Here is a 27,256-nt window from a genome sequence, read left to right on the forward strand (position 1 = left end):
GGAGGAGGAGCCAAGTCCCAGACATGACATCTACCCTGGAGGTACCAAGTCCCAGACATTACATCTACCCTGGAGGAGGAGCCAAGTCCCAGACATGACATCTACCCTGGAGGAGCCAAGTCCCAGACATGACATCTACCCTGGAGGAGCCAAGTCCCAGACATGACATCTACCCTGGAGGAGGAGCCAAGTCCCAGACATGACATCTACCCTGGAGGAGCCAAGTCCCAGACATGACATCTACCCTGGAGGAGGAGCCAAGTCCCAGACATGACATCTACCCTGGAGGAGCCAAGTCCCAGACATGACATCCACCCTGGAGGAGCCAAGTCCCAGACATGACATCTACCCTGGAGGTACCAAGTCCCAGACATGACATCTACCCTGGAGGTACCAAGTCCCAGACATGACATCCACCCTGGAGGAGCCAAGTCCCAGACATGACATCTACCCTGGAGGAGGAGCCAAGTCCCAGACATGACATCTACCCTGGAGGAGCCAAGTCCCAGACATGACATCTACCCTGGAGGAGCCAAGTCCCAGACATGACATCTACCCTGGAGGAGCCAAGTCCCAGACATGACATCTACCCTGGAGGAGCCAAGTCCCAGACATGACATCTACCCTGGAGGTGCCAAGTCCCAGACATGACATCTACCCTGGAGGAGCCAAGTCCCAGACATGACATCTACCCTGGAGGAGCCAAGTCCCAGACATGACATCTACCCTGGAGGAGCCAAGTCCCAGACATGACATCCACCCTGGAGGTACCAAGTCCCAGACATGACATCTACCCTGGAGGAGCCAAGTCCCAGACATGACATCTACCCTGGAGGAGCCAAGTCCCAGACATGACATCCACCCTGGAGGAGCCAAGTCCCAGACATGACATATACCCTGGAGGAGCCAAGTCCCAGACATGACATCTACCCTGGAGGAGCCAAGTCCCAGACATGACATCTACCCTGGAGGTACCAAGTCCCAGACATGACATCTACCCTGGAGGAGCCAAGTCCCAGACATGACATCTACCCTGGAGGAGCCAAGTCCCAGACATGACATCTACCCTGGAGGTACCAAGTCCCAGAGTTGACAGCCACCCTGGAGGTACCAAGTCCCAGACATGACATCTACCCTGGAGGTACCAAGTCCCAGAATGACATCTACCCTGGAGGAGCCAAGTCCCAGACATGACATCCACCCTGGAGGAGCCAAGTCCCAGACATGACATCTACCCTGGAGGAGCCAAGTCCCAGACATGACATCTACCCTGGAGGAGCCAAGTCCCAGACATGACATCTACCCTGGAGGAGGAGCCAAGTCCCAGACATGACATCTACCCTGGAGGAGCCAAGTCCCAGACATGACATCTACCCTGGAGGAGCCAAGTCCCAGACATGACATCTACCCTGGAGGAGGAGCCAAGTCCCAGACATGACATCTACCCTGGAGGAGGAGCCAAGTCCCAGACATGACATCTACCCTGGAGGTACCAAGTCCCAGACATGACATCTACCCTGGAGGAGGAGCCAAGTCCCAGACATGACATCTACCCTGGAGGAGCCAAGTCCCAGACATGACATCTACCCTGGAGGAGCCAAGTCCCAGACATGACATCTACCCTGGAGGAGCCAAGTCCCAGACATGACATCTACCCTGGAGGAGCCAAGTCCCAGACATGACATCTACCCTGGAGGAGCCAAGTCCCAGACATGACATCTACCCTGGAGGAGGAGCCAAGTCCCAGACATGACATCTACCCTGGAGGTACCAAGTCCCAGACATGACATCTACCCTAGAGGTGCCAAGTCCCAGACATGACATCCACCCTGGAGGAGCCAAGTCCCAGACATGACATCTACCCTGGAGGAGCCAAGTCCCAGACATGACATCTACCCTGGAGGAGCCAAGTCCCAGACATGACATCTACCCTGGAGGTACCAAGTCCCAGACATGACAGCCACCCTGGAGGTACCAAGTCCCAGACATGACATCTACCCTGGAGGTACCAAGTCCCAGAATGACATCTACCCTGGAGGAGCCAAGTCCCAGACATGACATCCACCCTGGAGGAGCCAAGTCCCAGACATGACATCTACCCTGGAGGAGCCAAGTCCCAGACATGACATCTACCCTGGAGGAGCCAAGTCCCAGACATGACATCTACCCTGGAGGAGGAGCCAAGTCCCAGACATGACATCTACCCTGGAGGAGCCAAGTCCCAGACATGACATCTACTCTGGAGGAGCCAAGTCCCAGACATGACATCTACCCTGGAGGAGGAGCCAAGTCCCAGACATGACATCTACCCTGGAGGAGGAGCCAAGTCCCAGACATGACATCTACCCTGGAGGCACCAAGTCCCAGACATAACATCTACCCTGGAGGAGGAGCCAAGTCCCAGACATGACATCTACCCTGGAGGAGCCAAGTCCCAGACATGACATCTACCCTGGAGGAGCCAAGTCCCAGACATGACATCTACCCTGGAGGAGCCAAGTCCCAGACATGACATCTACCCTGGAGGAGCCAAGTCCCAGACATGACATCTACCCTGGAGGAGCCAAGTCCCAGACATGACATCTACCCTGGAGGAGCCAAGTCCCAGACATGACATCTACCCTGGAGGAGCCAAGTCCCAGACATGACATCTACCCTGGAGGAGCCAAGTCCCAGACATGACATCTACCCTGGAGGAGCCAAGTCCCAGACATGACATCTACCCTGGAGGAGCCAAGTCCCAGACATGACATCTACCCTGGAGGAGCCAAGTCCCAGACATGACATCTACCCTGGAGGAGGAGCCAAGTCCCAGACATGACATCTACCCTGGAGGTACCAAGTCCCAGACATGACATCTACCCTGGAGGAGGAGCCAAGTCCCAGACATGACATCTACCCTGGAGGTGCCAAGTCCCAGACATGACATCTACCCTGGAGGAGGAGCCAAGTCCCAGACATGACATCTACCCTGGAGGTACCAAGTCCCAGACAAAAGTCCCAGATATGACATCTACCCTGGAGGTGCCAAGTCCCAGACATGACATCTACCCTGGAGGAACCAAGTCCCAGACATGACATCTACCCTGGAGGTACCAAGTCCCAGACATGACATCTACCCTGGAGGAGCCAAGTCCCAGACACAAGTCCCAGAATGACATCTACCCTGGAGGAGCCAAGTCCCAGACATGACAGCCACCCTGGAGGTACCAAGTCCCAGACATGACATCTACCCTGGAAGAGCCAAGTCCCAGACATGACATCTACCCTGGAGGAGCCAAGTCCCAGACATGACATCTACCCTGGAGGAACCAAGTCCCAGACATGACATCTACCCTGGAGGTACCAAGTCCCAGACATGACATCTACCCTGGAGGAGCCAAGTCCCAGACATGACATCTACCCTGGAGGAACCAAGTCCCAGACATGACATCTACCCTGGAGGTACCAAGTCCCAGACATGACATCTACCCTTGAGGAGCCAAGTCCCAGACACAAGTCCCAGAATGACATCTACCCTGGAGGAGCCAAGTCCCAGACATGACAGCCACCCTGGAGGTACCAAGTCCCAGACATGACATCTACCCTGGAAGAGCCAAGTCCCAGACATGACAGCCACCCTGGAGGAGGAGCCAAGTCCCAGACATGACATCTACCCTGGAAGAGCCAGGTCCCAGACATGACAGCCACCCTGGAGTTGCCAAGTCCCAGACATGACATCTACCCTGGAGGAGCCAAGTCCCAGACATGACATCTACCCTGGAGGAGCCAAGTCCCAGACATGACATCTACCCTGGTCGGAGCCAAGTCCCAGACATGACATCTACCCTGGAGGAGGAGCCAAGTCCCAGACATGACATCTACCCTGGAGGTACCAAGTCCCAGACATGACATCTACCCTGGAGGTACCAAGTCCCAGACATGACATCTACCCTGGAGGAGCCAAGTCCCAGACATGACATCTACCCTGGAGGAGCCAAGTCCCAGACATGACATCTACCCTGGAGGAGGAGCCAAGTCCCAGACATGACAGCTACCCTGGAGGAGCCAAGTCCCAGACATGACATCTACCCTGGGGGAGGTACCAAGTCCCATACATGACATTTACCCTGGAGGAGCCAAGTCACAGACCCAAGTCCCAGACATGACATCTACCCTGGAGGTACCAAGTCCCAGACATGACATCTACCCTGGAGGAGCCAAGTCCCAGACATGACATCTACCCTGGAGGAGGAGCCAAGTCCCAGACATGACAGCTACCCTGGAGGAGCCAAGTCCCAGACATGACATCTACCCTGGGGGAGGTACCAAGTCCCAGACATGACATCTACCCTGGAAGAGCCAAGTCCCAGACATGACATCTACCCTGGAGGTACCAAGTCCCAGACATGACAACTACCCTGGAGGTACCAAGTCCCAGACATGACAACTACCCTGGAGGTACCAAGTCCCAGACATGACAGCCATGGTAATCAGATTAAGGCTTTAGGACCAGTAAGTAGTGAATCAGGAAGGCTGGATGGATAATTATCTGGTGTTACTGAGAGAGGCCCACTGCAGTCAACACACACACAGAGTCCTGCCTTTAACAGTGTTCTAACTGCGTGTTGTTTTATCCCCCCCCCACACACACACACACAGAGTCCTGCCTTTAACAGTGTTCTAACTGCGTGTTGTTTTATCCCCCCCCCACACACACACACACACAGTCCTGCCTTTAACAGTGTTCTAACTGCGTGTTGTTTTATCCCCCCCCACCCCCCCACAACCTCCAGAGGGAGTTCCCTCCGTCCCACAACAGTCCCCGGTCAGGAGGGGTGGAGGAGTGGGTGAGGGACAGAACCCCAGGCCAATGTCACAACAGTGTGAGGAGAAATGGCACCGCCCCCCACCTCCGGCTGACCAACCAGGACCCTTCGTGCCTCCTGACTTCGCCCAACACGCCCCGGAACCCCGAGGGGGGTGGGGCTGACCCGGTTGGACACGCCCCCCAGGTCAACGGCTGCAGTAATAACAGACCTTCAACGGACGGGAAGAAAAGCAACGGACTAGAGGGTAAAGACTCCTGTTTATATATGGGTCATATACACAACGGACTAGAGGGTAAAGACTCCTGTTTATATATGGGTAATATACACAACGGACTAGAGGGTAAAGGCTCCTGTTTATATATGGGTCATATACACAACGGACTAGAGGGTAAAGACTCCTGTTTATATATGGGTCATATACACAACGGACTAGAGGGTAAAGACTCCTGTTTATATATGGGTAATATACACAACGGACTAGAAGGTAAAGACTCCTGTTTATATATGGGTCATATACACAACGGACTAGAGGGTAAAGACTCCTGTTTATATATGGGTCATATACACAATGGACTAGAGGGTAAAGACTCCTGTTTATATATGGGTAATATACACAATGGACTAGAGGGTAAAGACTCCTGTTTATATATGGGTCATATACACAACGGACTAGAGGGTAAAGACTCCTGTTTATATATGGGTCATATACACAACGGACTAGAGGGTAAAGACTCCTGTTTATATATGGGTAATATACACAATGGACTAGAGGGTAAAGACTCCTGTTTATATATGGGTCATATACACAACGGACGAGAGGGTAAAGACTCCTGTTTATATATGGGTCATATACACAACGGACTAGAGGGTAGAGACTCCTGTTTCTATATGGGTAATATACACAACGGACTAGAGGGTAGAGACTCCTGTTTATATATGGGTCATATACACAACGGACTAGAGGGTAAAGACTCCTGTTTATATATGGGTAATATACACAACGGACTAGAGGGTAAAGACTCCTGTTTATATATGGGTCATATACACAACGGACTAGAGGGTAAAGACTCCTGTTTATATATGGGTAATATACACAACGGACTAGAGGGTAAAGACTCCTGTTTATATATGGGTCATATACACAACGGACTAGAGGGTAAAGACTCCTGTTTATATATGGGTAATATACACAACGGACTAGAAGGTAAAGACTCCTGTTTATATATGGGTCATATACACAACGGACTAGAGGGTAAAGACTCCTGTTTATATATGGGTAATATACACAACGGACTAGAGGGTAAAGACTCCTGTTTATATATGGGTAATATACACAACGGACTAGAGGGTAAGGACTCCTGTTTATATATGGGTCATATACACAACGGACTAGAGGGTAAAGACTCCTGTTTATATATGGGTCATATACACAACGGACTAGAGGGTAGAGACTCCTGTTTCTATATGGGTCATATACACAACGGACTAGAGGGTTGAGACTCCTGTTTATATATGGGTCATATACACAACGGACTAGAGGGTAAAGACTCCTGTTTATATATGGGTCATATACACAACGGACTAGAGGGTAAAGACTCCTGTTTATATATGGGTCATATACACAACGGACTAGAGGGTAGAGACTCCTGTTTATATATGGGTCATATACACAACGGACTAGAGGGTAAAGACTCCTGTTTATATATGGGTCATATACACAACGGACTAGAAGGTAAAGACTCCTGTTTATATATGGGTCATATACACAACGGACTAGAGGGTAAAGACTCCTGTTTATATATGGGTAATATACACAACGGACTAGAGGGTAAAGACTCCTGTTTATATATGGGTAATATACACAACGGACTAGAGGGTAAAGACTCCTGTTTATATATGGGTAATATACACAACGGACTAGAGGGTAAAGACTCCTGTTTATATATGGGTCATATACACAACGGACTAGAGGGTAAAGACTCCTGTTTATATATGGGTCATATACACAACGGACTAGAGGGTAAAGACTCCTGTTTATATATGGGTCATATACACAACGGACTAGAGGGTAAAGACTCCTGTTTATATATGGGTAATATACACAACGGACTAGAGGGTAAAGACTCCTGTTTATATATGGGTAATATACACAACGGACTAGAGGGTAAAGACTCCTGTTTATATATGGGTAATATACACAACGGACTAGAGGGTAAGGACTCCTGTTTATATATGGGTCATATACACAACGGACTAGAGGGTAAAGACTCCTGTTTATATATGGGTCATATACACAACGGACTAGAGGGTAGAGACTCCTGTTTCTATATGGGTCATATACACAACGGACTAGAGGGTAGAGACTCCTGTTTATATATGGGTCATATACACAACGGACTAGAGGGTAAAGACTCCTGTTTATATATGGGTCATATACACAACGGACTAGAGGGTAAAGACTCCTGTTTATATATGGGTCATATACACAACGGACTAGAGGGTAGAGACTCCTGTTTATATATGGGTCATATACACAACGGACTAGAGGGTAAAGACTCCTGTTTATATATGGGTCATATACACAACGGACTAGAAGGGAAAGACTCCTGTTTATATATGGGTCATATACACAACGGACTAGAGGGTAAAGACTCCTGTTTATATATGGGTAATATACACAACGGACTAGAGGGTAAAGACTCCTGTTTATATATGGGTAATATACACAACGGACTAGAGGGTAAAGACTCCTGTTTATATATGGGTAATATACACAACGGACTAGAGGGTAAAGACTCCTGTTTATATATGGGTCATATACACAACGAACTAGAGGGTAAAGACTCCTGTTTATATATGGGTCATATACACAACGGACTAGAGGGTAAAGACTCCTGTTTATATATGGGTCATATACACAACGGACTAGAGGGTAAAGACTCCTGTTTATATATGGGTAATATACACAACGGACTAGAGGGTAAAGACTCCTGTTTATATATGGGTAATATACACAACGGACTAGAGGGTAAAGACTCCTGTTTATATATGGGTAATATACACAACGGACTAGAGGGTAAAGACTCCTGTTTATATATGGGTCATATACACAACGGACTCGAGGGTAAAGACTCCTGTTTATATATGGGTCATATACACAACGGACTAGAGGGTAAAGACTCCTGTTTATATATGGGTAATATACACAACGGACTAGAGGGTAAAGACTCCTGTTTATATATGGGTCATATACACAACGGACTAGAGGGTAAAGACTCCTGTTTATATATGGGTAATATACACAACGGACTAGAGGGTAAAGACTCCTGTTTATATATGGATAATATACACAACGGACTAGAGGGTAAAGACTCCTGTTTATATATGGGTAATATACACAACGGACTAGAGGGTAAAGACTCCTGTTTATATATGGGTCATATACACAACGGACTAGAGGGAAAGACTCCTGTTTATATATGGGTAATATACACAACGGACTAGAGGGTAAAGACTCCTGTTTATATATGGGTCATATACACAACGGACTAGAGGGTAAAGACTCCTGTTTATATATGGGTCATATACACAACGGACTAGAGGGTAAAGACTCCTGTTTATATATGGGTAATATACACAACGGACTAGAGGGTAGAGACTCCTTTTTATATATGGGTAATATACACAACGGACTAGAGGGTGAAGACTCCTGTTTATATATGGGTCATATACACAACGGACTAGAGGGTAAAGACTCCTGTTTATATATATGGGTAATATACACAACGGAGTAGAGGGTAAAGACTCCTGTTTATATATGGTTAATATATATGATATGATATGGCCAGGGGTGCAGCCTTGGGTGGGCCTGGGAGGGTATAGGCCCACCCACTGAGGAGCCAGGCCTAGCCAAGCAGAAAGAGTTTTTCCCCACAAAATAACTTTATTACAGACAAAACTACTCCTCAGTTTCATCAGCTGTCTGGGTGGCTGGTTTAAGACGAAGTTTCATCAGCTGTCTGGGTGGCTGGTTTAAGACGAAGTTTCATCAGCTGTCTGGGTGGCTGGTTTAAGACGATACTGCAGGTATAGAAGCCGGATGTGGAGGTCCTGGGCTGGCCTGGTTACACGTGGTCTGCGGTTGTGAAGCCGGTTGGACTTAGTGCCAAATTCTCTACAACTACGCTGGAAGCAGCTTATGGTAGAGAAATGAACAACAGATCTGGTGGACATTCCTGCAGTCAGCATGCCAATTGCACGCTCCCTCAAAACTTGAGACATCTGTAGAATTGTGTGACAAAACTGCACATTTTAGAGTGGCCTTTTTATTATCCCCAGCACAAGGTGCACCTGCGTAATGATCATGCCGTTTAATCAGCTTCTTGATATGCCACACCTGTCAGGTGGATGGACTATCTTGGCAAATGAGAAATGATCACTGACAAGGATGTCAACAAATGTGTTTACAAAATTTGAGAGAAATAAGCTTTTTTTTTGTGCGTATGGAACATTGATGGGATCTTTTATTTCAGCTCATGAAACATGGGAACATTTTACATTTTATGTCCTGTATTAATATGCCATTTATCCAAAGCGACATAATTATGCGTGCATACATGTTACTTATGGGTGGTCCTGGGTATCGAACCCACTACCCCGGGCGTTACACGCACCATGAATTACCAACTTAGCTACGAAGGACCACAAAGTCTCCTGACTTGAACCCCATTGAGAACCCGTGGTTTGAATTGAAGAGGATAGTCGATAAGTGCAGACCGACAGATATCAAGGATCTGGGTGGAGTCTGTATGGAGGAATGGTCTAAGATCCCTCCCAGTGTGTTCTAGAACTCGTCAAACATCTGGTAGGATTCTGTATGGAGGAACGGTCTAAGATCCCTCCCAGTGTGTTCTAGAATTCATCAAACATCTGGTAGGATTCTGTATGGTCTAAGATCCCTCCCAGTGTGTTCTAGAATTCACCAAACATCTGGTAGGATTCTGTATGGAGGAATGGTCTAAGATCCCTCCCAGTGTGTTCTAGAACTCGTAAAACATCTGGTAGGATTCTGTATGGTCTAAGATCCCTCCCAGTGTGTTCTAGAACTCATAAAACATCTGGTAGGATTCTGTATGGAGGAATGGTCTGAGATCCCTCCCAGTGTGTTCTAGAACTCATAAAACATCTGGTAGGATTCTGTATGGTCTAAGATCCCTCCCAGTGTGTTCTAGAACTCGTAAAACATCTGGTAGGATTCTGTATGGAGGAACGGTCTGAGATCCCTCCCAGTGTGTTCTAGAACTCATAAAACATCTGGTAGGATTCTGTATGGAGGAATGGTCTAAGATCCCTCCCAGTGTGTTCTAGAACTCATAAAACATCTGGTAGGATTCTGTATGGAGGAATGGTCTAAGATCCCTCCCAGTGTGTTCTAGAACTCATAAAACATCTGGTAGGATTCTGTATGGAGGAACGGTCTAAGATCCCTCCCAGTGTGTTCTAGAACTCATAAAACATCTGGTAGGATTCTGTATGGAGGAATGGTCTAAGATCCCTCCCAGTGTGTTCTGAACTCATAAAACATCTGGTAGGATTCTGTATGGAGGAATGGTCTAAGATCCCTCCCAGTGTGTTCTAGAACTCATAAAACATCTGGTAGGATTCTGTATGGAGGAATGGTCTAAGATCCCTCCCAGTGTGTTCTAGAACTCATAAAACATCTGGTAGGATTCTGTATGGAGGAATGGTCTAAGATCCCTCCCAGTGTGTTCTAGAACTCATAAAACATCTGGTAGGATTCTGTATGGAGGAACGGTCTAAGATCCCTCCCAGTGTGTTCTAGAACTCGTAAAACATCTGGTAGGATTCTGTATGGAGGAATGATCTAAGATCCCTCCCAGTGTGTTCTAGAACTCGTAAAACATCTGGTAGGATTCTGTATGGAGGAATGGTCTAAGATCCCTCCCAGTGTGTTCTAGAACTCATAAAACATCTGGTAGGATTCTGTATGGAGGAACGGTCTAAGATCCCTCCCAGTGTGTTCTAGAACTCATAAAACATCTGGTAGGATTCTGTATGGAGGAATGGTCTAAGATCCCTCCCAGTGTGTTCTGAACTCATAAAACATCTGGTAGGATTCTGTATGGAGGAATGGTCTAAGATCCCTCCCAGTGTGTTCTAGAACTCATAAAACATCTGGTAGGATTCTGTATGGAGGAATGGTCTAAGATCCCTCCCAGTGTGTTCTAGAACTCATAAAACATCTGGTAGGATTCTGTATGGAGGAATGGTCTAAGATCCCTCCCAGTGTGTTCTAGAACTCATAAAACATCTGGTAGGATTCTGTATGGAGGAACGGTCTAAGATCCCTCCCAGTGTGTTCTAGAACTCGTAAAACATCTGGTAGGATTCTGTATGGAGGAATGATCTAAGATCCCTCCCAGTGTGTTCTAGAACTCGTAAAACATCTGGTAGGATTCTGTATGGAGGAATGGTCTAAGATCCCTCCCAGTGTGTTCTAGAACTCATAAAACATCTGGTAGGATTCTGTATGGAGGAATGGTCTAAGATCCCTCCCAGTGTGTTCTAGAACTCATAAAACATCTGGTAGGATTCTGTATGGAGGAATGGTCTAAGATCCCTCCCAGTGTGTTCTAGAACTCATAAAACATCTGGTAGGATTCTGTATGGAGGAATGGTCTAAGATCCCAGTGTTCTCCATTCTCATAAAACACTTTAGAAAAAGGCTGTGTCATTATCCTGGCAAGCAGAGGGTGTAGGGAGTATTGAAAACAGGGGTGTCAATAATTTGTATGGATTTTTTTTTTTTTATTAGTTGTTAAACAAAATCTCTTTCTGTAATTATAAAACAATCTAATGGTCCCATTATTTGGAGCAATATAGTGTTTGTATTATACTAATCAGGGGTGCCCATAATATTTCCCCGATCTTTCTATTCTACTAATCAGGGGTGCCGATAATATTTCCCCGATCTTTCTATTCTACTAATCAGGGGTGCCGATAATATTTCCCCTATGTTTCTATTATACTAATCAGGGGTGCCGATAATATTTCCCCTATCTTTCTATTCTACTAATCAGGGGTGCCGATAATATTTCCCCTATCTTTCTATTATACTAATCAGGGGTGCCAATAATATTTCCCCTATGTTTCTATTATACTAATCAGGGGTGCCGATAATATTTCCCCTATGTTTCTATTATACTAATCAGGGGTGCCGATAATATTTCCCCTATGTTTCTATTATACTAATCTTTATCAAGGGTGCCAATAATTATGGACCTGACTGACATATTTACAGCGATATAGTTTTTTACAGAATGTAACATATACATTTATAAATAAAACAATAACATGAGCAATGGACTTGAGGATATAACCTCCTGTACAGGCAACATATAAGGAAATATAATACCTTTTGACGTAATCTATATGAAATACACCGTAACATGAGATCTGACTGGCAATATAACTGAGAGGACTGCTGTTGTTCCCTGATAAAACTCTGCATGTCTCCCCCTGGTGGCCAGTGGTCAGTACTGCTGTTGTTCCCTGATGAACTCTGCATGTCTCCCCCTGGTGGCCAGTGGTCAGTACTGCTGTTATTCCCTGATAAACTCTGCATGTCGCCCCCTGGTGACCAGTGTTCAGTACTGCATGTCTCCCCCTGGTGACCAGTGTTCAGTACTGCATGTCTCCCCCTGGTGACCAGTGTTCAGTACTGCATGTCTCCCCCTGGTGACCAGTGTTCAGTACTACATGTCTCCCCCTGGTGACCAGTGTTCAGTACTGCATGTCTCCCCCTGGTGACCAGTGTTCAGTACTACATGTCTCCCCCTGGTGACCAGTGTTCAGCACTGCATGTCTCCCCCTGGTGGTGACCAGTGTTCAGTACTGCATGTCTCCCCCTGGTGACCAGTGTTCAGTACTACATGTCTCCCCCTGGTGACCAGTGTTCAGCACTGCATGTCTCCCCCTGGTGACCAGTGTTCAGCACTGCATGTCTCCCCCTGGTGACCAGTGTTCAGTACTACATGTCTCCCCCTGGTGACCAGTGTTCAGTACTGCATGTCTCCCCCTGGTGACCAGTGTTCAGTACTACATGTCTCCCCCTGGTGACCAGTGTTCAGTACTGCATGTCTCCCCCTGGTGACCAGTGTTCTGTACTGCATGTCTCCCCCTGGTGACCAGTGTTCAGTACTGCATGTCTTTTTCACAGTGTTGTAATTTAGCAGACACTAATCCAGAGGAATTTTACAGGAGCAATCAGGGTTAAGTGCCTTGCTCAAGATTTTGCACCTGGTCGGCTCAGGGATTTAGAACCAGCGACCTTTCGGTTACCGGGCCAACGCTCTTAACCGCCAGGCTACCTGCCGCCCCGTAGTCTGAGCTGTCTGTTGTTTAGTCGTTCACTGTGTGTGTTAGTTGTTCTGTGTGTGTGGGACTGCCTTGTGTGGGACTGCCAGGTGGGACTGCCAGGTGTGTTAGTTGTTCTGTGTGTGTGGGACTGCCTTGTAGCTGTGTGTTAGTTGTTATGTTTGTGTGGGACTGCCTTGTAGCTGTGTGTCAGTTGTTCTGTGTTATGTGTGGATAGCTGTAGTGTGTATGTCTAGCTCTAGTGTGTGTGTATATAGCTGTAGTGTGTGTGTATATAGCTGTAGTGTGGGTCTAGCTGTAGTGTGTGTGTGTCTAGCTGTAGTGTGTGTCCTCTCTACAGGTAGTTTATGTGAGTTCCCCTTCCCCGTGCCTCCCGAGGCCCTGCTACCTGATGATGAGTGTTGTCTGGTGTTTGTAGTGGAGCTGAACAAGGGACCCTACGGACTGGGCATGGGACTCATAGACGGACTGGTGAGTAAAAGCAACTCAAATGGGATTTTTCCACATGTAAACAACAGGTGTAGACTAACACATGCAAACAACAGGTGTAGACTAACACAGGCTTTATAAACAACAGGTGTAGACTAACACATGCTTTATAAACAACAGGCGTAGACTAACACATGTAAACAACAGGTGTAGACTAACACATGCTTTGTAAACAACAGGTGTAGACTAACACATGTAAACAACAGGTGTAGACTAACACATGTAAACAACAGGTGTAGACTAACACATGCTTTATAAACAACCGGTGTAGACTAACACAGGCTTTATAAACAACCGGTGTAGACTAACACATGTAAACAACAGGTGTAGACTAACACATGCTTTATAAACAACAGGTGTAGACTAACACATGTAAACAACAGGTGTAGACTAACACATGTAAACAACAGGTGTAGACTAACACATGTAAACAACAGGTGTAGACTAACACAGGCTTTATAAACAACAGGTGTAGACTAACACAGGCTTTATAAACAACAGGTGTAGACTAACACATGCTTTATAAACAACAGGTGTAGACTAACACATGTAAACAACAGGTGTAGACTAACACATGTAAACAACAGGTGTAGACTAACACATGTAAACAACAGGTGTAGACTAACACATGTAAACAACAGGTGTAGACTAACACATGTAAACAACAGGTGTAGACTAACACATGTAAACAACAGGTGTAGACTAACACATGTAAACAACAGGTGTAGACTAACACATGTAAACAACAGGTGTAGACTAACACATGTAAACAACAGGTGTAGACTAACACATGCTTTATAAACAACAGGTGTAGACTAACACATGTAAACAACAGGTGTAGACTAACACAGGCTTTATAAACAACAGGTGTAGACTAACACAGGCTTTATAAACAACAGGTGTAGACTAACACATGTAAACAACAGGTGTAGACTAACACATGCTTTATAAACAACAGGTGTAGACTAACACAGGCTTTATAAACAACAGGTGTAGACTAACACATGTAAACAACAGGTGTAGACTAACACATGCTTTATAAACAACAGGTGTAGACTAACACATGCTTTATAAACAACAGGTGTAGACTAACACATGTAAACAACAGGTGTAGACTAACACATGTAAACAACAGGTGTAGACTAACACATGCTTTATAAACAACAGGTGTAGACTAACACATGTAAACAAGGAATAGATACACAGTGAATAACGAACAACAATAACTGTTATATACAGGAAGTACCAGGTAATAACATGGCTATATACAGGAAGTACCAGGTAATAACATGGCTATATACAGGAAGTACCAGGTAATAACATGGCTATATACAGGAAGTACCAGGTAATAACATGGCTATATACAGGAAGTACCAGGTAATAATATGGCTATATACAGGAAGTACCAGGTAATAACATGGCTATATACAGGAAGTACCAGGTAATAACATGGCTATATACAGGAAGTACCAGGTAATAACATGGCTATATACAGGAAGTACCAGGTAATAACATGGCTATATACAGGAAGTACCAGGTAATAACATGGCTATATACAGGAAGTACCAGGTAATAACATGGCTATATACAGGAAGTACCAGGTAATAACATGGCTATATACAGGAAGTACCAGGTAATAACATGGCTATATACAGGAAGTACCAGGTAATAACATGGCTATATACAGGAAGTACCAGGTAATAACATGGCTATATACAGGAAGTACCAGGTAATAACATGGCTATATACAGGAAGTACCAGGTAATAACATGGCTATATACAGGAAGTACCAGGTAATAACATGGCTATATACAGGAAGTACCAGGTAATAACATGGCTATATACAGGAAGTACCAGGTAATAACATGGCTATATACAGGAAGTACCAGGTAATAACATGGCTATATACAGGAAGTACCAGGTAATAACATAGCTATATACAGGAAGTACCAGGTAATAACATGGCTATATACAGGAAGTACCAGGTAATAACATGGCTATATACAGGGAGTACCAGGTAATAACATGGCTATATACAGGGAGGTAATAACATGGCTATATACAGGAAGTACCAGGTAATAACATGGCTATATACAGGAAGTACCAGGTAATAACTGCTATATACAGGAAGTACCAGGTAATAACATGGCTATACACACACAGAGTACCAGGTAATAACATGGCTATATACAGATACTAGGCAATAACATGGCTATATACAGGGAGTACCAGGTAATAACATGGCTATATACAGGAAGTGCCAGGTAATAACATTAGAGATCACTCACAACGTTTCTTAACATTAGAAATCACTCACAACGTTTCTTAACATTAGAAATCACTCACAACATGTCTTTACATTAGAGATCACTCACAACATGTCTTAACATTAGAGATCACTCACAACATTTCTTAACATTAGAGATCACTCACAACATGTCTTAACATTAGAGATCACTCACAACGTTTCTTAACATTAGAGACCACTCACAACATGTCTTAACATTAGAGACCACTCACAACATTTCTTAACATTAGAGATCACTCACAACGTTTCTTAACATTAGAGATCACTCACAACATTTCTTAACATTAGAGACCGTGCAGAAGGTTTCTGAAAGAGATACACATGGAGGTATATGCATATGTATATAGACCATATTCAAAGTAAATGCTGCGGATGACGACACAATGGGAAATTACCTTTAAATGCTGCGTATGACGACACAATGGGGAATTACCTTTAAATGCTGCATATGACGACACAATGGGGAATTACCTTTAAATGCTGCGTATGACAGCACAATGGGGAATTACCTTTAAATGACAGCACAATGGGAAATTACCTTTAAATGCTGCGGATGACGACACAATGGGGAATTACCTTTAAATGCTGCATATGACGACACAATGGGGAATTACCTTTAAATGCTGCGGATGACGACACAATGGGGAATTACCTTTAAATGCTGCATATGACGACACAATGGGGAATTACCTTTAAATGCTGCGTATGACGACACAATGGGGAATTACCTTTAAATGCTGCGTATGACAGCACAATGGGAAATTACCTTTAAATGCTGCGTATGACGACACAATGGGAAATTACCTTTAAATGCTGCGTATGACGACACAATGGGAAATTACCTTTAAATGCTGCGTATGACAGCACAATGGGAAATTACCTTTAAATGCTGCGTATGACAGCACAATGGGAAATTACCTTTAAATGCTGCGTATGACAGCACAATGGGAAATTACCTTTAAATGCTGCGTATGACAGCACAATGGGAAATTACCTTTAAATGCTGCGTATGACAGCACAATGGGAAATTACCTTTAAATGCTGCGTATGACAGCACAATGGGAAATTACCTTTAAATGCTGCGTATGACGACACAATGGGAAATTACCTTTAAATGCTGCGTATGACGACACAATGGGAAATTACCTTTAAATGCTGCGTATGACAGCACAATGGGAAATTACCTTTAAATGCTGCGTATGACGACACAATGGGAAATTACCTTTAAATGCTGCGTATGACGACACAATGGGAAATTACCTTTAAATGACAGCACAATGGGAAATTACCTTTAAATGCTGCGTATGACGACACAATGGGAAATTACCTTTAAATGACAGCACAATGGGAAATTACCTTTAAATGCTGCGTATGACGACACAATGGGAAATTACCTTTAAATGCTGCGTATGACGACACAATGGGAAATTACCTTTAAATGCTGCGTATGACGACACAATGGGAAATTACCTTTAAATGCTGCGTATGACGACACAATGGGAAATTACCTTTAAATGCTGCGTATGACGACACAATGGGAAATGACCTTTAAATGCTGCGTATGACGACACAATGGGAAATTACCTTTAAATGCTGCGTATGACGACACAATGGGAAATTACCTTTAAATGCTGCGTATGACGACACAATGGGAAATTACCTTTAAATGCTGCGGATGTCGACACAATGGGACATTACCTTTAAATGCTGCGTATGACAGCACAATGGGGAATTACCTTTAAATGACAGCACAATGGGAAATTACCTTTAAATGCTGCGGATGACGACACAATGGGGAATTACCTTTAAATGCTGCATATGACGACACAATGGGGAATTACCTTTAAATGCTGCGTATGACGACACAATGGGGAATTACCTTTAAATGCTGCGTATGACAGCACAATGGGAAATTACCTTTAAATGCTGCGTATGACGACACAATGGGAAATTACCTTTAAATGCTGCGTATGACGACACAATGGGAAATTACCTTTAAATGCTGCGTATGACAGCACAATGGGAAATTACCTTTAAATGCTGCGTATGACAGCACAATGGGAAATTACCTTTAAATGCTGCGTATGACAGCACAATGGGAAATTACCTTTAAATGCTGCGTATGACAGCACAATGGGAAATTACCTTTAAATGCTGCGTATGACAGCACAATGGGAAATTACCTTTAAATGCTGCGTATGACAGCACAATGGGAAATTACCTTTAAATGCTGAGTATGACGACACAATGGGAAATTACCTTTAAATGCTGCGTATGACGACACAATGGGAAATTACCTTTAAATGCTGCGTATGACAGCACAATGGGAAATTACCTTTAAATGCTGCGTATGACGACACAATGGGAAATTACCTTTAAATGCTGCGTATGACGACACAATGGGAAATTACCTTTAAATGCTGCGTATGACGACACAATGGGAAATTACCTTTAAATGACAGCACAATGGGAAATTACCTTTAAATGCTGCGTATGACGACACAATGGGAAATTACCTTTAAATGACAGCACAATGGGAAATTACCTTTAAATGCTGCGTATGACGACACAATGGGAAATTACCTTTAAATGCTGCGTATGACGACACAATGGGAAATTACCTTTAAATGCTGCGTATGACGACACAATGGGAAATTACCTTTAAATGCTGCGTATGACGACACAATGGGAAATTACCTTTAAATGCTGCGTATGACGACGCAATGGGAAATGACCTTTAAATGCTGCGTATGACGACACAATGGGAAATTACCTTTAAATGCTGCGTATGACGACACAATGGGAAATTACCTTTAAATGCTGCGTATGACGACACAATGGGAAATTACCTTTAAATGCTGCGGATGTCGACACAATGGGACATTACCTTTAAATGCTGCGTATGACAGCACAATGGGAAATTACCTTTAAATGACGACACAATGGGACATTACCTTTAAATGCTGCGTATGTCTAAATCCACCATCCCATTGAATCCCGGCCTTATACACTCATTTACACACACACACACACACAAACACACAAACACACACACACACACTTATTCAAAGACCAAATGTACACCCGGCGATAGTGTTTGGCTGAACACAGCAGGCGGTAACATTTAAACGGCTAAACTTCTCTCCTCCTCCAGCACACGCCTCTGAATGCTCCAGGGATCTATATCAGAACTCTGATACCAGACGGTCCGGCGGAGTCTGACGGGAGGCTGAGGATTGGAGACCGGATACTAGCGGTTAACGGGACCAGCCTGATAGGAGCAGACTACCAGAGGTGAGGATACTAGCGGTTAACGGGACCAGCCTGATAGGAGCAGACTACCAGAGGTGAGGATACTAGCGGTTAACGGGACCAGCCTGATAGGAGCAGACTACCAGAGGTGAGGATACTAGCGGTTAACGGGACCAGCCTGATAGGAGCAGACTAGAGGGCCTGATGGGATCAGACTACCAGAGGTGAGGATACTAGAGGGACCAGCCTGATAGGAGCAGACTACCAGAGATGAGGATACTAACGGGACCAGCCTGATAGGAGCAGACTACCAGAGATGAGGATACCAGCCTGATAGGAGCAGACTACCAGAGGTGAGGATACTAGAGGGACCAGCCTGATAGGAGCAGACTACCAGAGGTGAGGATACTAGGGGGACCAGCCTGTTGGGAGCAGACTACCAGAGGTGAGGATACTAGGGGGCCAGCCTGACATGAGCAGACTACCAGAGGTGAGGATACTAGGGGGACCAGCCTGATAGGAGCAGACTACCAGAGGTGAGGATACTAGAGGGACCAGCCTGATAGGAGCAGAATACCAGAGGTGAGGATACTAGGGGGACCAGCCTGTTGGGAGCAGACTACCCGAGGTGAGGATACTAGGGGGCCAGCCTGATATGAGCAGACTACCAGAGGTGAGGATACTAGGGGGACCAGCCTGATATGAGCAGACTACCAGAGGTGAGGATACTAGGGGGACCAGCCTGATGGGAGCAGACTACCAGAGGTGAGGATACTAGAGGGACCAGCCTCATGGGAGCAGACTACCAGAGGTGAGGATACTAGGGGGCCAGCCTGATATGAGCAGACTACCAGAGGTGAGGATACTAGGGGGACCAGCCTGATAGGAGCAGACTACCAGAGGTGAGGATACTAGGGGGACCAGCCTGTTGGGAGCAGACTACCAGAGGTGAGGATACCAGCCTGATAGGAGCAGACTACCAGAGGTGAGGATACTAGGGGGACCAGCCTGATAGGAGCAGACTACCAGAGGTGAGGATACTAGGGGGACCAGCCTGATAGGAGCAGACTACCAGAGGTGAGGATACCAGCCTGATAGGAGCAGACTACCAGAGGTGAGGATAGTAGGGGGACCAGCCTGATGGGAGCAGACTACCTCTCTCCTATTAATATTGAATCTGTGGTGATCACTATGTAATACAACTCCACCTCTCTCCTGTCTATCGTTAATATTGAATCTGTGGTGATCACTATGTAATACAACTCTACCTCTCTCCTGTCTATCATTAATATTGAATCTGTGGTGATCACTATGTAATACAACTCTACCTCTCTCCTTCCACCTTTCCTGTCTCTCTTTCCTCCGCTCCTCCCCCTTCTCCAGTGCTGTGGATCTGATTCGTCTCGGCGGAGGACGTCTGCGTTTCCTGGTGGCCAAGTCAGACCTGGAGGTCTCAGAGAAGATCAGCGCTTCGTCCTGCTGACTGGAGGGAACGGCGGGAATCTCCACGGGAACCGCTGCCCCCACAGCTCAACCAGGAGGGACGAGGAAGAGAGGGGATGGATTCCAGGGAACCGCTGCCCGCACAGCTCCACCAGCAGAGACGAGGAAGAGAGGAGATGGATTCCAGGAAGATGGACAGATCCTGCAACGAGGAGATGGGATTCCAGGAAGATGGACAGATCCTGGAACGAGGAGATGGGATTCCAGGAAGATGGACAGATCCTGGAACGAGGAGATGGGATTCCAGGAAGATGGACAGATCCTGGAACGAGGAGATACTCTCCTGGGAGAGAGACGGAGCTTTCCTTCAGTCCCTAGTATCACATGCACAGACACACATCGGCCTCCTCCTCAGAACTCAGACGGTGATGGTTGGAGGAAAAAAACAAACTGAAAACCCACAAATGAATCGATCAAAAGCACCAAAACACTCTGGGAAGACTCAGGAATTGATCAGGAGTTTCACGACACGAGGAGTCAACAGACACCTTAAAAAAACAGACAGACATTCTAACGTTCTTTACTGCGCTGTTACCACGGTAACACACGCCCTGCCTGGATTGGCGGAGGTACCGAGTCAACACCCCCCCCCCCCCCCCCCCCCCACACACACACACAACCCCCCTGACTCCCATTGTCTCTGAGTATGACTGCCAAGGCATTCTGACCAATCACCTGCGAATAGTCAGTGATTTGAAGCTAAGTCTAACCAATCAGTCTCGAGCGTTAATTAACCCCTTCCAGCCGGGGTTCTTTTAAAGCACAGAGGAGTTAGTTAGGGGTCCGATGCTCCTCCCCTGAAGTCAACAATGCATTCAATCAAACATGTTGTGGGGAATAGACTCAGGAGTTAGTTAGGGGTCCGATGCTCCTCCCCTGAAGTCAACAATACAATGCATTCAATCAAACATGTTGTGGGGAATAGACTCAGGAGTTAGTTTGGGGTCCGATGCTCCTCCCCTCAAGTCAACAATACAATGCATTCAATCAAACATGTTGTGGGGAATAGACTCAGAAGCAGGTTCATGTGTGTGTGAACACATCTTTATTCATATTATAACCAAGAGATTGTATCTTTCTGATCTGTCCTTAAACCTGGGGCCACCGTTAAACAATCTGCTGACCGAACCATTGAGATTCAATGGGGAAATTGTCCCAAAATGATGACGTTGGCCTCTCATTGACAGTATATACATGGTATGTACTAACTGCGTGGTTATATGTACATATCAATGTGCCCTTCCACACTCTGTATGGAGGACTGTTGGAGTGACATGCTCTATTGAAGAATGTTCTGGTGTTCTATTGAAGAATGTTGTGGTGTTCTATTGAAGAATGTTGTGATGTTCTATTGAAGAATGTTGTGATGTTCTGATGAAGAATGTTGTGATGTTCTATTGAAGAATGTTCTGGTGTTCTATTGAAGAATGTTCTGGTGTTCTATTGAAGAATGTTCTGGTGTTCTATTGAAGAATGTTCTGGTGTTCTATTGAAGAATGTTCTGATGCTCTATTGAAGAATATTGTGACGTTCTATTGTTCTGAAATAATGTCATCATGAACCCTGTTTATAGCTGATGCTAACCTGTGTCCTGGTCTCGTCCACATTTCTAGACCATTAGAAGATTAGTGATCAGCACTTTCTGACCGCTTCCGCAGGTTGTTCTGAGGGTAGCTCCGACCTCTAGGGAACTGGCAGAACAAAGCCATTGGTTGGATGAAAACTCAGTGACATGTCAGTGGGCGGGGTTTACAGGCGAGAGTCAAATAAGAAAAGGCCTTGGGTGGTAGGTTGCCACAAGTTCTCATTTACAACTGTGACCTGGCCAAGATAAAGCAAAGCAGTGCAACACAAACAACACAAAGTTACACGTTGAATAAACAAACATGCAGTCAATAACACAATAGAAAAAGTCTATGTAAATGAGGTAGGATAAGGGAGGTAAGGCAATAAATTCAGTTCGTTCCAGTCATTGGCACCAGAGAACTGGAAGGAAAGGCGGCCAAAGGAGGAATTGGCTTTGGGGGTGACCAGTGAGATATACCTGCTGGGACGCGTGCTACTATGGTGACCAGCGAGCTGAGATACGGCGGGGCTTTACCTAGCAAAGACTTATAGATGACCTGGAGCCAGTGGGTTTGGCGTTGAATATGAAGCGAGGGCCAGCCAACGAGAGAATACAGGTCGCAGTGCTGGGTGGTATATGGGGCTTTGGTGACAAAACGGATGGCACTGTGATAGACTGCATCCAGTTTGCTGAGTAGAGTGTTGGAGGCTATTTTGTAAATTACATCACCGAAGTCAAGGATCGGTAGGATGGTCAGTTTTACGAGGGTATGTTTGGCAGCATGAGTGAAGGAGGCTTTGTTGCGAAATAGGAAGCCAATTCTAGATTTAACTCTGGATTGGAGATGCTTAATGTGAGTCTGGAAGGAGAGTTTACAGTCTAACCAGACACCCAGGTATTTGTAGTTGTCCACGTATTCTAAGTCAGAACCGTCCAGAGTAGTGATGCTGGACCGGCGGGCAGGTATGGGCAATGCTGTCCACTGATGGCCTCTGATGGCCCAGTGGACAAGGCCTCTGATAGACCAGTAGAATAGGGACTAGAAGGTCCCAGGTTCTAATCTTACCGATGGCCTTTGTTTATTTCAGCGTAAAGCTGATACCTAGAGTCAATAGTGCCCCCCCCCCGGCAATGACTTTAAAGTTTAATAATCCAGATCGGTTTACACTCTTAACATAAAGATACGTCTCCATGACTACCTCGGCAGCTGGTCGGAAAGATCAGATCACAATCGCCCACACCTGGGGGGAAAATAAATAATGTAGGTACAATCAGAATGTGGAGAAGATCAGGACACATGTTAGCGCCAGGTATAAAACAGGCCCAGAAGGAGTTAAAGCCAATATCCTCGTGTGCGTCGGTCGACACATCCAATGACATTATTATTTATTTCACCTTGTATTTGTACTTCATAGTGTTAATGGTTTGTACCAGTCCTCGTTTCATACAAGCAGCATGTCTCCGATCTGATGACTTTTCAATATTTATACTCTTATTAAGCACCACAGGATTATTGACTATTTAATAAACTGTTGACAGGAAGTGACAACGTCTCTTTGTCCTCATTCTTTTCGAGAAAAAAAAAAAAGAAGTAAACTAGAAGGGTCGGGATTGAATGTAAGATGTGTTCTAGCCGCACGGCTCACGATGATGCAGTTAGAAGGGTCACTTGTACAGCGGCCTTGTACAGCGGCCTTGTACAGCTAGCTGCCTTGTACAGCTAGCTGCCTTGTACAGCTAGCTGCCTTGTACAGCTAGCTGCCTTGTACAGCTAGCTGCCTTGTACAGCTAGCTGCCTTGTACAGCTGCCTTGTACAGCTCCTTGTACAGCGTTTAATGTGAATGTCGTCTCCCTGCAGACATCTTGGAAAACGCCTTTCAGAATGCCATGTTTTCAGCTGTGTAGTGACGCTATAGTTCATGTAAATAAAACACTTTTTTTTTTTTTTAAAGACTGCTGGACACAGCAGATCAACGAGAGAATTTTACATTTATTTAAAATTTATTTGTGCTACAAATTTTTTAATAACAGATCAAACATTTTAAAATACATTTTTACTTTTTCTTCTTTCTCAAAAAAAACATATATTTTAATAGAATAGCAAAAAAATACTTTCAGCAGAACACATAAGATCAGATGGTCTCCACCTTGAAATAGCTTTCGTTTAGCAGTGTTTTTATTTATTTTATGTTGGGTTTTTGTGCAACAATCATAGATTTTATATAAAGACTTGTGATCAGCAGATGAGAAAAAACACCAAACGAGGGGTGGAAAAAAAAACAAACATTGTGAAGTGTTACATATTGAAGTGGTACAAAATAAAAATGATGTCCTGATTTAGTTCTAAAAACAGACAGGCTAAAATCTGAGGAATAGAACCTACAGAACCTAGTACATTCCATCAGTAGAACCACCTCTGGACCAGCACTCTACTGCCGAGACGAGAACACCAGGGGCGGGACAACTACTAGGCTACAGCACAGACACTACAGACTAAAGAGTCAGAGAGAAACAGGAGGGGGAGGAGTCCAACAGGACAGAGTCAGAGAGAAAACAGGTAGAAACGGGAGGGGGAGGAGTCAAACAGGACAGAGTCAGAGAGAAAACAGGTAGAAACGGGAGGGGGAGGAGTCAAACAGGACAGAGTCAGAGAGAAACGGGAGGGGGAGGAGTCCAACAGGACAGAGTCAGAGAGAAAACAGGTAGAAACGGGAGGGGGAGGAGTCAAACAGGACAGAGTCAGAGAGAAACAGGAGGGTGAGGAGTCACACAGGACAGAGTCAGAGAGAAACAGGAGGGTGAGGAGTCAAACAGGACAGAGTCAGAGAGAAACAGGAGGGGGAGGAGTCACAGGACAGAGTCAGCGAGAAACAGGAGGGCGAGGAGTCAAACAGGAGGGTGAGGAGTCAAACAGGACAGAGTCAGAGAGAAACAGGAGGGTGAGGAGTCACAGGACAGAGTCAGAGAGAAACAGGAGGTTGAGGAGTCAAACAGGACAGAGTCAGAGAGAAACAGGTAGAAACAGGAGGGTGAGGAGTCAAACAGGACAGAGTCAGAGAGAAACAGGAGGGTGAGGAGTCACAGGACAGAGTCAGAGAGAAACAGGAGGGTGAGGAGTCAAACAGGACAGAGTCAGAGAGAAACAGGAGGGTGAGGAGTCAAACAGGAGGGTGAGGAGTCAAACAGGACAGAGTCAGAGAGAAACAGGAGGGTGAGGAGTCAAACAGGACAGAGTCAGAGAGAAACAGGAGGGTGAGGAGTCAAACAGGACAGAGTCAGAGAGAAACAGGAGGGTGAGGAGTCAAACAGGACAGAGTCAGAGAGAAACAGGAGGGTGAGGAGTCAAACAGGACAGAGTCAGAGAGAAACAGGAGGGGGAGGAGTCCAACAGGACAGAGTCAGAGAGAAACAGGAGGATGAGGAGTCAAACAGGACAGAGTCAGAGAGAAACAGGAGGGGGAGGAGTCCAACAGGACAGAGTCAGAGAGAAACAGGAGGGGGAGGAGTCCAACAGGACAGAGTCAGAGAGAAACAGGAGGGTGAGGAGTCACAGGACAGAGTCAGAGAGAAACAGGAGGGGGAGGAGTCCAACAGGACAGAGTCAGAGAGAAACAGGAGGGTGAGGAGTCCAACAGGACAGAGTCAGAGAGAAACAGGAGGGGGAGGAGTCCAACAGGACAGAGTCAGAGAGAAACAGGAGGGTGAGGAGTCACAGGACAGAGTCAGAGAGAAACAGGAGGGGGAGGAGTCCAACAGGACAGAGTCAGAGAGAAACAGGAGGGGGAGGAGTCCAACAGGACAGAGTCAGAGAGAAACAGGAGGGGGAGGAGTCCAACAGGACAGAGTCAGAGAGAAACAGGAGGGGGAGGAGTCAAACAGGACAGAGTCAGAGAGAAACAGGAGGGGGAGGAGTCAAACAGGACAGAGTCAGAGAGAAAGAAAAAGGGAGAGTTAGATTATTCTGATTTATTTTTTGTAAGTTATAAATTGTAGCTGTGTAGTTAAGTCGAGTTGGTCCCACCTTTCAATTCCCCCCGACAGAAAGGTTCTTCCTGCTTACAGAGTATCACAGTCTTGTTTATTCTGTAACGTTGCAGAGAGAGAAGCAGGTTTCAGATCAGGACATGGGGTTTGTTGACTTGTAGGGAAGGGAGATGGAAGTTATAACCTTCTGGGGGTCTGCAGTAGTGCACTATGTAGGGTACAGGATGCCATTAGGGAAGCAGGCTTCCAGAAGGTTCTACCTCCTTCCCTGCAAGTTACAAACACCATGTACCCGATCTGAAACGCGCTTCTCTCTCTGCAACGTTACAAAATAAAAGTCCTGTTCTGAAGCAGTCTGCAACATTACAAAATAAAAGTCCTGTTCTGAAGCAGTCTGCAACATTACAAAATAAAAGTCCTGTTCTGAAGCAACATTACAAAATAAAAGTCCTGTTCTGAAGCAACATTACAAAATAAAAGTCCTGTTCTGAAGCAGTATGCAACATTACAAAATAAAAGTCTTCCTCCTTAACATTAAAAACATTCTTTAATGTTAAAAGTAAAAGTTCCCTAGATAAAACAACAACAACAAATTAGAAATATTTAAGGCTTTTTAAAGGGATAAAATGATCAAGATAATGCTAAAATATTAAACTGTGCACACAGCTGAGATCCACACCTGGGGTCACACAGCTGAGATCCACACAGCTGAGATCCACACCCGGGGTCACACAGCTGAGATCCACACAGCTGAGATCCACACCTGGGTCACACAGCTGAGATCCACACCTGGGGTCACACAGCTGAGATCCACAGCTGAGATCCACACAGCTGAGATCCACACCTGGGGTCACACAGCTGAGATCCACACAGCTGAGATCCACACCTGGGGTCACACAGCTGAGATCCACACCTGGGGTCACACAGCTGAGATCCACACCTGG

At 45.6% G+C, this 27,256-nt stretch overlaps 1 protein-coding gene across 1 annotated transcript in view; it reads left to right on the forward strand.

The window, feature by feature from the left end:
* radil (Ras association and DIL domains) overlaps positions 1–20,817 on the forward strand; it is an 89,955-nt gene extending 69,138 nt beyond the window's left edge. Inside the window, exons 17-20 of the mRNA XM_036948288.1 lie at positions 4,776–5,055; positions 13,549–13,679; positions 19,160–19,299; positions 20,641–20,817. Coding sequence (XP_036804183.1) covers positions 4,776–5,055; positions 13,549–13,679; positions 19,160–19,299; positions 20,641–20,740 — 651 coding nt within the window. The 3' untranslated portion in view covers positions 20,741–20,817. The remainder of the gene's footprint in view (positions 1–4,775; positions 5,056–13,548; positions 13,680–19,159; positions 19,300–20,640) is intronic.
* The last annotated feature ends 6,439 nt before the right edge of the window (positions 20,818–27,256 follow it).

Source organism: Oncorhynchus mykiss, chromosome 17 (genome assembly GCF_013265735.2).
Source record: "Oncorhynchus mykiss isolate Arlee chromosome 17, USDA_OmykA_1.1, whole genome shotgun sequence".
Classification (NCBI taxonomy): domain Eukaryota; kingdom Metazoa; phylum Chordata; class Actinopteri; order Salmoniformes; family Salmonidae; genus Oncorhynchus; species Oncorhynchus mykiss.